Source organism: Elgaria multicarinata, chromosome 3 (genome assembly GCF_023053635.1).
Source record: "Elgaria multicarinata webbii isolate HBS135686 ecotype San Diego chromosome 3, rElgMul1.1.pri, whole genome shotgun sequence".
NCBI lineage: Eukaryota > Metazoa > Chordata > Lepidosauria > Squamata > Anguidae > Elgaria > Elgaria multicarinata.
The window spans coordinates 161677459-161691036 of NC_086173.1; the positions used below are offsets into that span (position 1 = coordinate 161677459).

The 13578-nt window shown below is 41.9% G+C and overlaps 1 protein-coding gene across 1 annotated transcript; it reads left to right on the top strand.

Moving 5' to 3' along the window:
* Positions 1–1086: 1086 nt before the first annotated feature.
* Positions 1087–12874, top strand: LOC134395699 (zinc finger protein ZFP2-like). The gene is made up of 6 exons (XM_063121862.1): positions 1087–1155; positions 2065–2188; positions 4837–5178; positions 11287–11424; positions 11526–12422; positions 12591–12874. The coding sequence occupies exons 1-6, from the start codon at positions 1087–1089 to the stop codon at positions 12872–12874; spliced, it is 1854 nt and encodes a 617-aa protein (XP_062977932.1).
* Positions 12875–13578: the final 704 nt, after the last annotated feature.

Here is a 13578-nt window from a genome sequence, read left to right on the forward strand (position 1 = left end):
AGTCTGTGACAATTTCAAATAGAGCATATCAGAATTAAGAGAAAACTGACAATTGCAGTACATTTTGAGAACAATCAAGAGACTATTATCTCCCTTTAAGCCACACTGCTAAAATAAAACTTACTGATCCGGAATTTCATTCTAGGGTTTCTGTTTGACATTTATTTATTTATTTATTTATTTATTTATTTATTTATTGCAATTGTATTCTGCCTTTCTTCCTCCAAGGAACCCAAGGTGGCATACATAATCCACCCCCTCTCCATTTTATCACCACACCAACAACCCTGCACGGTACATTGGACTGAGAGTCTGTGACTGGCCCAAAGTCACCCTGTGAGCTTCCTTGGCCAAGTGGGGACTAGAACCCAGAACTTTCAATTCTCAGTCCAACATTGTAAACACTACACCACACTGGATCTCTAATTTGGCTTTCTGGTCAGTAGAAGGCTTTCTGGAAAATGTAGAATGATTTCTAAATGTTGCCAATTCTGAGGCAACGTTTGTGTCCATGTCTTAATTCGTAGCAGGACGTTTCTCGCATTAGAGAGAAGAAATTATGTTAGAAGATGAGCAGGTGAATGCAGCTGATGATGCTTCATCCTGCAGTCATTTTGCTGGAGTGGATTTTGGGACAATAAGAGCTTCTAGCTCTGTTGCAGGATCTCGTCTCTATATTTATGTCTCTCTTCCATGGCCTGCCCTTTTGGGTAAGGCACTGTTTGTGATTAAGGAGTTGTCTATAAGCAAGGACAGACCTACTATCCAAGTCATTATTAGAATATGAAAATATATTTTGACAAAACAAAAGGTGATGATGGAAAAAATAAAATGGAGAGGAGCAGGACTGCTCTGAGTTCCTTGAAAGAGGGACAAAGGAGGAATATAAATGGTAGAATGTTATGATCATATTGATGATGAATCACGATTCACATAAATGTTTATTTGCTTCAAGGTAGGGATCATTCTTATTCCTGCTCATTCCGATTTCTGTCGCTTTTTCTCTAGGCAGTTGGTGAGCAGAGCAAGCTGAATGACTGATCTTCTAGTCAACTATAACCTAAGACTGTTTTTGAGAAGTGACCCATGGAGCACCACCAAGAGTCCACAGGCCCAAGGTCAGAGGAGACAGGAGAACTACCCCATATCCCTCAGGTGAAAATGATTTCATTAATGGGATAGCAGTTAAAATTCTGTTTGTCTTACCATTATTATTATTATTATTATTATTATTATTATTATTATTATTATTTATTTATTTATATAGCACCATTAATGTACATGGTGCTATACAGATAACACAGTAAATAGCAAGACCCTGCCGCATAGGCTTACAATCTAATAAGTTGTAGTAAACAATAAAGAGGGAAGGAGAATGCAAACAGGCACAGGGAAGTGTAAACAGGCACCGGGTAGGGTGAAGCTAACAGTATAGAGTCAGAACAAACTCAATATTTGAAGGCTATAGGGAAAAGAAAAGTTTTTAGCTGAGTTTTAAAAGCAGTGATTGAGTTTGTAGTTCTCAAGTGTTCTGGAAGAGCGTTCCAGGCGTAAGGGGCAGCAGAAGAAAAAGGACGAAGCCGAGTAAGGGAAGTGGAGGTCCTTGGGCAGGCGAGAAGCATGGCATCAGAGGAGCGGAGAGCACGAGCGGGGCAAGGCTGGTTATTTGTAATGTGAAATGATAGCGACCAGTGTGGCGGATTATAAGCACAAGCTATAATCGGTGATTGTGCTGGTTTGGCTGTGGGTGATTGGTTGGATGAATGAATGGAGCGTGTGAGTTTCTGAATGGCTGAGGGTGTGTTTGCATTGTGAGTGGGTGCTGAGAGGGTGAGGGAAGTTCTAGTGACATAAGGATGTTCTTGGAACGCTCTGACACTGCAATCCATGGAGGAGATACCTCTGTTCCAGTGACTTGAGGCAGAAGGAGATATGGCAGGAGTAGGGGGGTTGGGATCAGAGTAGAATAGCTTTCAATAAAGCATACAATCAAGGACAGGATTAGGCCTTACATCATCTGGCAGACTCACTCTAACCTGAAAGTGTTCTTCTCTCTGGTTTCAGGGAGAAGTTGTAGAGGGGGCTGAGAGTTCTTCTGTGTCAAGCCAGACTGTGCCTGATGTTGAGCGGAGGTCATGGAGTCCAGAAACAAAGCAGAAAGATGAAGATGCTAAGGCTGGACCATCAGGTAAAGGGGTGCATGCGTGATATGGATATGCCTTTTTGTGCCTGGGTTCTGGGTTTCCCTGAAGCTCCCTTCTGGGCTGGATTCACCTCTAGTTCCTTTTCTCCCATCAGGAACCTCAGGGGTCATTAGCTTCAGAGTATTTCTTTCCCAGCCTTTGATCTACAGACTGTAAAAGGTCTCTGACCATTCCATTTACGGCCCAAAGGGGCACAAACACTACAGAAAGAGACTAGGCTGAGGTTATAGGCCTTGGTCATGCAATAAGTGGCTGAGTTCAGGGGAGGGGAATCTCAACAGACAAGGATTAGAGGACTAGAGGTGATGGGGAGAAATATGGGCCAGAATAAACAGAAATCATGGAACCACATGAGTCCTTTGCAATGATGGAGAACCATTCCCATGAAGAGGATAGGAAACGACCCCAGCAAGTTGGGAAAAAGCAGAACATCAGAAGGAAACCCACCCAGCAGAGGAAGAACCCACTCCTTGGGAGTAAGTATGTAAGGCATCCAGGGAACACCTTCAGACGTACTCAGTGGAGGAAGAAGATTTTATCCCGCAGGAAGATGCAGCATCATTCTCTGAAGATAGATCCCCAAGAGCGATCAGGTAAAGCTACCCAATTTGACTTCTATTGACTTTTTCTTAATACACAATATGGCATCTAAAGTCATCACTAGCTTTCTTAATGTAAATACAGCCAAGTTAATCTGTGCTGCTATGATTTACTTCTCCGGAAGAACAAAAGGTGGTTGATGGGGAGAAATAGAATGTGAAAGAAGAAAAATTGCTTGGAACACAGAAGTCGTCAGTAAGGGAACTAGATGAGAGAAGGAATTGGATGATCCTTGTGGGGAAGGCAATGGGCATCTCAATCAACTCCCTACTCAAAGTAGGTATTGATCCAAATAAGAATTGAGAAATGAACAATGTGTATGAAAAGAGAGCTGGAAGAAGAACTCCACCATGAATAAGAGAACAAGCAGGAACTGTACCCAGTGGACATTGTGCGTGAGCCCATTCTTTTCGGATTGGTCAGACAAAGCCTTTGTTATGCATGCTGGTAATGAATGAGACGTGTATATTGGATCTATACCTCAAGGCTTCTGAATTTCCTCTTGGCTTGTCTATTCTCTCATTTGCTATACAAGTTCATTGGAATCGGGATTCAAAGATTTTGCTTCATCCTTCTGGCAGATGAACAGACTCAGTAAGCATGGCTGGGTAGCTGCACTGGTAAACTTGAGATGGAGACTGGAAAAATTCCTCCTCAAAATACTATTTTTTCTACTTATAGGATCTTTCCTGTGAAATTCACAAAATGACTGCTGAATTTTCCGCAGGCAGGTTTAAAACAAAGCTCAATTGTGAATGCAGCTTATTGCCATCAGGAAAGAAAAGAAGCAAGAGCAAATTTACAAACGGCTATCCCTTCAATCCTAATCTGTATTCAACTGATTCCCACCTGATAAGACCAGCTTTGGTCTCCAGATTCAGAAATCAGAATTGTTTAGATTTTTACATTTTCCCTTAGATCTGCATTGGAAAACAGAATTGTCCATAACTTTTCTTTCTTTTTTTTAGTTTTTATAGTAAATACATGAAATTTGGAGACCAATCAGCCCCTATGACTGATTCAACCTGCCAAATTTCAGACATTAAGGTACAGTGGCTTTTTTGTGCTAGCCACAGGTAAAATTTGCTTTTGTCAAGGAAATTTGTCAAAGCAAAGAGCTATTTTTTGTGCTTCCACCAAAGTGCATGGAATTTAATGACCTAGCAGCCTCTATGGCTGTGACAAAATCTGCCAAATTGAGATAGTTAGGTCCAGTGGCCTTTGTGCTAGCCATGCCTAAAGTTTCCTTTCCTCAAAAGCTAAAGCAAAATGTAAAAAGAAACCTGTCAAGCCACATAGGAGAACTGTTGACTATAAACTATTTAAAGCTATTTTGGCAGTGGGATTAAACATGGTTATTGGAACTATAATCCATCCAGACCAGTATGGCTTCATGCCAAAGAGGTATATAGCAGATCCTGTCAGACGATTATTTAGCATTATTAACCATTGTAAATTACATAAATCCCCTTTAGCTATTGTCGCTTCAGACCTCTATGAAGACCAAAAAAATACAGTTGACAGGGGTCGGGTTCTTCTCAGGAAGATCAAGTCAAGCTGCACTAGCACAATATAGTAATATAGAACTCTCCTCCTCCTCCCAACTCTCGCTCACACTGGGAGACAAAAGCAGAATCTCCTGTTACAGACAACCCCTCCCCCACCACTGTGATTAAAGACTGCTGGGTTAAATGTTCAGCCCTATGGGCCCCTAGAGATGTCTTTGGCCAATGCTCAGTTCTCTGCTCCCAACTCAGCTCTCCTCTCCCCCTTCCTAATCTTAATCTTAAACAAATAATTAAATTTCCCAAACTGGTTGTCTGGCTTTCTGATTCAGATTTCCTGACAGGCTGTCTGGCCTTCAGCAATTTGGATTGATCTGAACTGCTTCAGAGTGCTTTGGACGGATCCAGATCCTATTCAGATCCAGACTGCTTTGGTCTGAACCAGCCCACTTTGGTTCTGGGATTCAGAACTGGAACTGGAGCAGTTCACCGCTCTAATTGTTTTCTCTTATTTTTCCCCCCATTAGATGTGGTGCAGGAGACTGACAACGAAGGCGAACAACTTAGCAGATCACAAGGTGGAGTGAGGGACAAAGAGGTGAAAGAGGACTTGAGCAATCAGGATAGACCCAGAAGGAAGAAGGGAAACCTTATAAAAGAGAAGGGCAAATCCATTTCATCTCGGAGCGGGTTCCGCCTTGAACAAGAAGAACAAACAGGAAGGAGACACCAAAAGCACCTTGATGCTCATTTGAGAATCCACACAGCGGAGAAACACAATCAAAGCTCAGAGTCTGTGAAAAGCGGCTGTCTGAGCAAACCAACTTTAAAAGGTCCCGTGCTCGCCACAGGCGGAGAAAGTCATACATGTTTGGAGCATGGAATGAGCTCCACACAGAGCTCACAACTTACAAAACATGAACAACAAATTCATTCTGGGGAGGAACTGTATATCTGTTCAGAATGTGGAAAGAGCTTCCAATATCAAGATCTCATAGCCCATCAAAGATGGCATATGAGGGGGAAACCCTTTAAGATCTCATTGATCCTTACCAAACATGGAAGAGTTAACACAGGGGGAAATCTTTATAAATGTGCAGAATGTGGAAAGAGCTTCAAGCATAATTCTCATCTTAAGGAACATCAACGAATTCACACAGGGGAGAAACCATATACATGTAAAGAATGTGGAAAGAGCTTTTCTCAGACGTCATGCCTTACTACTCATGAAAGAATTCACACAGGAGAAAAACCCTTTCAATGCTTGACATGTGGGAAATGTTTCACTGATAGATCAACCCTTTACAAACATAAAAGAATTCACACAGGGGAGAAACCCTATAAATGTTCACACTGTGAAAAATGCTTCAGGAATAGCTCTACCCTTTCCCAACATAAAAGGATTCACACAGGGGAGAAACCATATACATGTGTAGAATGTGGAAAGAAGTTCAACCAGAAACCAGCAGTTACTGTTCATGCAAGAATTCACACAGGAGAGAAGCCTTATCAATGTTCTGTGTGCAGTGAAACATTCCGTTACAAAAGGCAGCTTGTTAGACATCAAAGAATTCATACACGGGAGACTCCCTAGAAATGTTCAGCATGTGAGGAAATGTTCGCATGCCAAGCAAACCTTGCAATACTTTAGAATGATGTCCATAAACTGGAGAGACCGTACAAATCTCCTCATTGCATGGTGTGTTCTGATTATGGAGTGAGCCTTCATGGAGACTGAAAGAAGTGGAAACAGAGACCCCATCACAGCCTGGAATCATGGTCAAATGTTTAGTCTCCACCCACGCTTCATATTATAGGAGCCACATCTTCTCCCATTTGATCCTCACCATATAAGAAGGTTTAAGCAAGGCATTTGCAGGGACTTCTGAGGAGATGTGATATTTGGGAAACCTCACCTCTGCTTCTGTGTTTCTTTAGCTGTATTCTACATTTTCATGAGATGTTTTTATTGCTGAACTGTATTTTATCATTTTAGGAAAGTACCATAACCAGATATGTCATATGAATGCTCAGTGGGTAGACATGATTTCAGACTTCCGAATTTACTGGAGAGGGAAGAACGTGAATGTGTGGGATTCCTTAAATATGCTTAATACATGGGGAAATATTCACTTGTATAGCCAACCTGATGATACATCTCAGTTTCCAGACAGGGGAGTACAGATAGCAGGGAAATTACTTCACTGTTCGGAATGTGGTAAGACTGGATGTTTCAGGCACCTGACTAGATCTGAGGGTCCAATGGACTCCTCCTACGTCCCCCCATGGACCTGGATTGATGGCTACAGTGTGTTTGCGGGGCCCCAGGTCGAACATCTGTGTGGCCAGATGAGCACCCGGACCCAGACAAGTTCGCCCATCCCTAGTAGGATTCAGTTTCGGCCCATATATTATTTCTCATCAAAGGATCCACATTTTATTGGATGCGATATGTGGGATTCCCTGCCTTGCTTTCTGTAGCTGCATTAGATGTTTTAGTGGGAGGGTTTGAAGTCCTCAATGATGTTAGTCCTTGTATGTTTTATCTGGATGGTTTTAAGAGTGTAATTGTAATGTACAGTTTTATGAAAAAAATTCCTTTGGGAGAAACTGGAGAAATAGAACTTTCTGCTTCTGACAGAGAAATGACAAACAGATTTCCTTTTTGACAAGAGGCTATTTCCAAGGCAGGAGCTGTACCAAGAAAAGCTCAGGTTGGGTTGGGAGTTCTTCTGATTACTTGGTCAAGTTACAAAGGTTAGAAAGGTCAATGTGGGGAATCCAGAATCCACCCAGAGGAGTTAGTAAGAAGTGAAATGTTTTAAAGGCTATTGAAATGGAAAACTGAGATGGTCGCTGTGGCTGTTTGTTTTTTAGATTACTCATGTATCTTTTAATATGTTTGAATACTATTAAAGTTCTCTGTGTTTTTTCCCTGTTTCATAGTCTTGATTCCATTTTGCCTCCTTAAACAAGAATGGTCCCAGGTTGGACATTTAGGCTGCCATTTTGTACAGGGTTCCGAGCCCCTTAATCACAGGGACCATGGTGGGAGTTCATTCTGTGGAAAGAACTGTTGGAGTGCATCTTCAATGCATTGAAGCCAAGCGTCATTTAGCAACTTTCAAACTTGGAATGTGTGATGTCATGGACTGGCAATGCCCTGTCTGCGCATGGAAGGGGAACCAGGCAAAATATTATTCCCTCACTCCTTTTGGCTCTTCCATTTGTTGGAAGACATTGGAAAACCCAAAACAGAAGGTCCAATGAAGCATTCACTTTCCACTCCTCTGACTGCATCCAAGTGCACCTGCCTGCAGTTCCTCCACACATCCAACTTGGGCAGGAGGGAGTGGGGCTGCATTTCTCCTGCAATCTTCATTTCTCCGGCTGCTTCCATGAAACCACATCTTTATTTCCATGAAACTGAATCCTTATTTTTATTTCTTTTTTTTTAAAAAAACCCTCTGGGTCTCCTGCAATGATTTTCAGGTAGTTGGAGTGGGTGGGTTAACATTAGATGTAGATATCTAAAGAAGAAAAACTATAAATCAAACAGGAAAATGGAAAAGTTTAGTGGGTTTGATAGGGAAGGGGGTTTAAATCTGAACTCACCCTTCAAAACTGGAAGAGCTGTTAGGTACATATAATAACCAGACAGCTACACTGCCTACGCAGAGCCCTAATTCTATCCTAGTTTCTACCCAGGAACATCTTTTTCCAAGCAGCCCAAAGTAGCATATATGATCAGCCGCCTCCATTCTATCCTCACAACAACCCTGTGAGGTGGGTCAGGCTGAGAGTCAATGACTCAGCGAAAGACATCCAGTGAGCTTCACGGCCAACTAAGTACTTGAGTCTTCTCCTTTTCAGCTACTACTCTAACCATTACACCACAATGGTTCCTGAGGTGTGTCTGAAAATAGAACCTCCATGTTCAGGGATCTTATATCTCTAAGCACAAGGAACTGGGAGCAACCAATGGTGGTGATGGCATTGGTGGTGGTTTGGAGAGGCACAGGATTAGCCGATGTGGGGTGCTGGCCTATTTCTTCATCCCTTTGTTTATTGCATGTCCAGACCATCTTTATAAAGCAACAACAACAACATGATTAGCCACATTAAATGCCGTAAGATATCGGGAAAGGGTGTGTGTCAAGACCTCCTTCCTAAATGCAGAGAGAGTGGTGGGAGCAGTGCAAAGGGAGTTTGTTGCAGAGATTGGGAGGGATGCAGGAGGAAGCCGTTGTGCTACTCAGACCTCAGGCTGATCCAAATTGATGTTCTCAATCTTCTTACAGAATGTGAGAAAAATCAGTGAATGTTGTGCAACAAAGTTAATAGATATCAAAAGAGTGGAAATAAAACCCTCAGCTATTGTAGATCACACTTTGTCCCCCACTGTGGCGGTTTTCCCTGCACTGAACTCCATTTCCCAGTAGGCCTTGCAAATCCCATACCAATGTCCCACAGCTGGCTCCATTTATCTCAGCCAGGTGCTCAGCTTGGAGTGAGAAGATGAATGAGAAGCAGGAGGGAAGGAATAAGTCCTCCCTCTGAAGGCCAAGCTAGCAGTGTGTGGAGCTTCCCTGCTCTCTGCATTCACTTTTCTGAGAACGAGGGGTGCTTTCTTGATGTTCTACAGTCAGTGATGCCTTTAGGTTTTGGAGGAGCAGAAGAACCCTCCCTCTGTAAGTCTACGTTCTTATTAACAGTGTTACCTGCAGCTCTTTCTCATCCTCCTCATTACAACCACTTGCTTGGTTAGCAGGCAGAAAGTCAGTGGGTGAGAAGGCCGTGGCATCTCCTGCTCCTCCTTCTCAAGAGGCAGGTGAACAAGGAGGTTGCCAAGGTGAGGAGGAGGAGGAGGTCCAGGGGGGCTCTTGCCAGTGGGCACCTGGTCTTGGTGGGCCCTTGGCTGGTGCTGGACCATGTTTCCCCTTGACACCACCCCTGTCTAAGGTCATGCTTTGTGGAAGTCCTCCAAACAGAAAGGAAAGTGCATCCAAGGTGTATGTGGGGGCTTTGAAATGGTGTGTTGTTTTAAATGAATATTGTTGTTTTTATGCTTTGGATGGTTTAAAATTTTATTTATTTATTTATTACGTGTCCAATTGTTTTATTGTTTCGCAAACATACATAACATAAAAGCATTACATAACATTTCATCCAAGGGGAAAGAGGGGGGGGGGAGAAAAAGGGAATGGAAAGGGAAAAAAATCACACACAAAGGTTAAGATATATTTTTGGCTCTCTACATATCAAAATGTGAATTATTTCTTCTCCTTGTTTGATACATTTAACAATAATAATATTCTTTTCTTTCTTTTAAGTTAACTATATCTCATCCACTGAATCCACAGACAAATGCATCATTCTTCCCTGTTTCCTGCACAAATCCTATCAGAGGTTTCTATTCAGCTATAAATGTGGCTGTTGAATTCTCTCTCATTATCGCTGTAAGTTTTGCCATCTCTGCCAAGTCCTATATCTTCAATCGACATTCTCCCATTGTTGGCGTTGCTTCATTTTTCCACTTCTGTGCGTACAGTAGTCTCGCTGCCATTGTCAAATATAAAAACAAAGTTCCAATGTAAACTTTGCTTCCTTGTAGGGATCATTCTTATTCCTGCGCATTCCAATTTCCATTGCCTTTTCTCTAGTTATTAGGAGAGCAGAGCAAACTAAATGACAGTTCTTCTACTCAACTATAACGTAAGTCTGTTTTTAAGAAGTGAAAACCCTATTTCACTCCTAAATATTGACTATAAACTAATTTCCCCACTAAGAGGCACAGAGACAAAGTTGTTCACGCAGCTTTATTTCTGAGTTCATTCAGTTGAATGGGTGGGTTTCTCAGTGCTCATACTTTCTGAGAACCACACTAAGAAAAGGCAACTTACCAGTTTATATATTCTGAGCATACAAAGAACATTCTTATCAAACTGATAGCAGACATCCCAAGCAGGAAATAGAACTGGCTCAGGCTTATTTCAGACAGAACAATGGACTCTTACCATAAGCAACAGACTTCCTCCTAAGATACAATAGGATAAACATCTGGTGGTTAAATAGTGACATCTAGCAAGCGAAACAGGATAGAGAAACCAGGCTGCAATTGTCTCAAAGAGAGGAAGCAAACAGAGGTCAGCCTAAAGTTTTCTGCTGATCACATCAATCTTTTAGCCAGCATTGCAGTTTTACAAATCAAAATTGTATTTTAGCTATCACTATCGCCCTATTTCACTCCTAAAGGTTGACTATAAACGATTTAAAGCTATTTTGGCAGCAGGATTAAACATGATAATTGGAACTATAATCCATTCAGACCACTGTGGCTTTATGCCAAAGAGGTATATAGCAGATCCTGTCAGACAATTATTTCAAGTTATTAACCATTGTAATATACATAAATCCCCTTTAGCTATTGTCGCTTTAGACCTCTATGAAGAAAAAAAAAATGGAATTGAGAAGGGCTGAGATCTTCTCAGAAAGATCAAGTCAAGCTGAACTAGCAAATACAATAATATAGGACTCGCCTTCTCTTTCCAACTCTAGCTCACACTGGTAAATGAAAGCAGAATGTCCTGTTATAGACAACCCCTCCTCCACCACTGTGATTGCAGACTGCTGGGTTAAACATTCAGCCCCATGGGCCCCTAGAGTTGTCTCTGGCCAAGGCTCAGTTCTCCGCTCCCAACTCAGCTCTCCCCTCCTCCTTCCTAATCTTAATCTCAAACAAATCGTTACATTTCCCAGACAGGTTGTCTGGCCTTCAGATTCAGAATATCTGACAGGCTGTCTGGTCTTCAGCAATTTGGATAGATTTGACCTGCTTCAGAGTGCTTTGGACTGATTTGGGTTCAATTGAGATCCAGACTGCTTTAGTCTGAACCAGCCCACTTTGGTGCTGGGATTCAGAACAGGAACTGGAGCAGTACACATCTCTAATTGTTTTCTCTTATTTTTTCCATTAGATGTGGTGCAGGAGACTGACAACAAAGGAGAACAACTTAGCAGATCACAAGGTGGAGTGAGGGACAAAGAGGTGAAAGAGGACTTGAGCAATCAGGATAGACCCAGAAGGAAGAAGGGAAACCTTACAAAAGAGAAGGGCAAATCCATTTAATCTCAGAGCGGGTGCCGCTTGAACAAGAAGAACAAACAGGAAGGAGACACCAAAAGCACCTTGATGCTCATTTGCGAATCCATACAGCGGAGGAACACAGTCAAAGCTCAGAGTCTGTGAAAAGCGGCTGTCTGAGCAAACCAACTTTAAAAGGTCCCATGCTCGCCACAGGCGGAGAAAGTCATACATGTTTGGAGCATGGAATGAGCTCCACACAGAGCTCACAACTTACAAAACATGAACAACAAATTGATTCTGGGGAGGAACTGTATATCTGTTCAGAATGTGGAAAGAGCTTCCAACATCAAGATCTCATAGCCCATCAAAGATGGCATCTCAGGGTGAAACCCTTTAAATGCTCATTGGCCCTTGCCAAACATGGAAGAGTTCACACAGGGGAAGATCCTTATAAATGTGCAGAATGTGGAAAGAGCTTCAGGTGTAAATCTCATCTAAAGGAACATCAACGAATTCACACAGGGGAGAAGCCATATAAATGTGCAGAATGTGGAAAGAGCTTCAGGTGTAAATCTCATCTAAAGGAACATCAACGAATTCACACAGGGGAGAAACCATATAAATGTGCAGAATGTGGAAAGAGCTTCAGGTGTAAATCTCATCTAAAGGAACATCAACGAATTCACACAGGGGAGAAACCATATACATGTAAAGAATGTGGAAAGAGCTTTTCTCAGAAGCCATCCCTTACTACGCATGAAAGAATTCACACAGGAGAAAAACCCTTTCACTGCTTGACATGTGGGAAATGCTTCATTGATAGATCATCCTTTTCCCAACATAAAAGGATTCACACAGGGGAGAAACCCTATAAATGTTCACAGTGTGAAAAATGCTACAGGAATAGCTCAGACCTTTCCAAACATAAAAGGATTCACACAGGGGAGAAACCCTATAAATGTTCACACTGTGAAAAATGCTACAGGAATAGCTCAGACCTTTCCAAACATAAAAGAATTCACACAGGTTAGAAACCTTATAAACGTAATGAATGTGGAAAGAGGTTCACTGATAGCTCTAAGCTTATTTTACATCAATGAATTCACACAGGAGAGAAACCCTTTCAATGGTCAACATGTAGAAAACGCTTCACTGATCGCTCAGCCCTTTCCCAACATAAAAGGATTCACACAGGGGAGAAACCTTATAAATGTTTACGCTGTGAAAAATGCTTCAGGAATAGCTCAGATGTTTCCAAACATAAAAGAATTCACACAGGAGAGAAACCCTATAAGTGTAATGAATGTGGAAAGAATTATACTGATAGCTCTAAGTTTAAGTTACATCAACAAGTTCACACAGGGGAGAAACCACATACATGTGAAGAATGTGGAAAGAAGTTCAACCGGAGAGCATCACTTACTGTTCATGAAAGAATTCATGATCTCCATAATAATGAACTCCATAAACTGGAATGACTATACAAATATCATTGTATGGCATGTTTTGATGATGGATTGAGCCTTCATGGAGACTGAAAGCAGTAGAAACAGAAAGGCCATCACAGCCTGGAATCGTGGTCAAACGTTCAGTCTCTGCCCACGCTTCATATCATAGGAGCCACGTCTTCTCCCGTTTGAGCCTCACCATATAAGAAGGTTTAAGGGGAGCATTTGCAGGGCCATCTGAGGGGATGTGATATTTGGGACACCTCACCTCTGCTTCTGTATGTCATTACCTGTATTAATTCTATGTTTTAATGAGATGTTTTTATTGCTGAACTGTATTTTATCATTTTAGGAAAGTACCATAACCAGATATGTCATATGAATGCTCAGTGGATCAAGATGATTTCTGAGTTCTGAATTTACTGGAGAGCAAAGAATGTGCATGTGGGGGATTCCCTACATATGCTTATAATGTGAGGAAATATTCACTTGTATAGCCAACCTTATGATACATTTAATTGTCCATACCGGGAAAAGACCACACAAGTGTACACATCATAGGGATTGTTTCGATCACAAATCAAGCCTCCATGTGTTTCAGTGTACAGATAGCAGGGAAATTTCTTCACTGGTCAGAATGTGGTAAGAAGGAATGTTTCAGGCACCCGACTGGATCTGAGGGTCCAATGGACTCCTTCTGTGTCCCCCCATGGACCTAGATGGATGGCTACAGT

Coding starts and splice junctions, on each gene's coding strand:
- LOC134395699 (XM_063121862.1), top strand. CDS start 1,087: ATGGAGCACCACCAAGAGTCCACAGGCCCAAGGTCAGAGGAGACAGGA. Junction 11,425..11,525: donor AAACCTTACAAAAGAGAAGG/GCAAATCCATTT, acceptor GAATCCATACAG/CGGAGGAACACAGTCAAAGC. Junction 12,423..12,590: donor ACATAAAAGAATTCACACAG/GTTAGAAACCTT, acceptor GGATTCACACAG/GGGAGAAACCTTATAAATGT.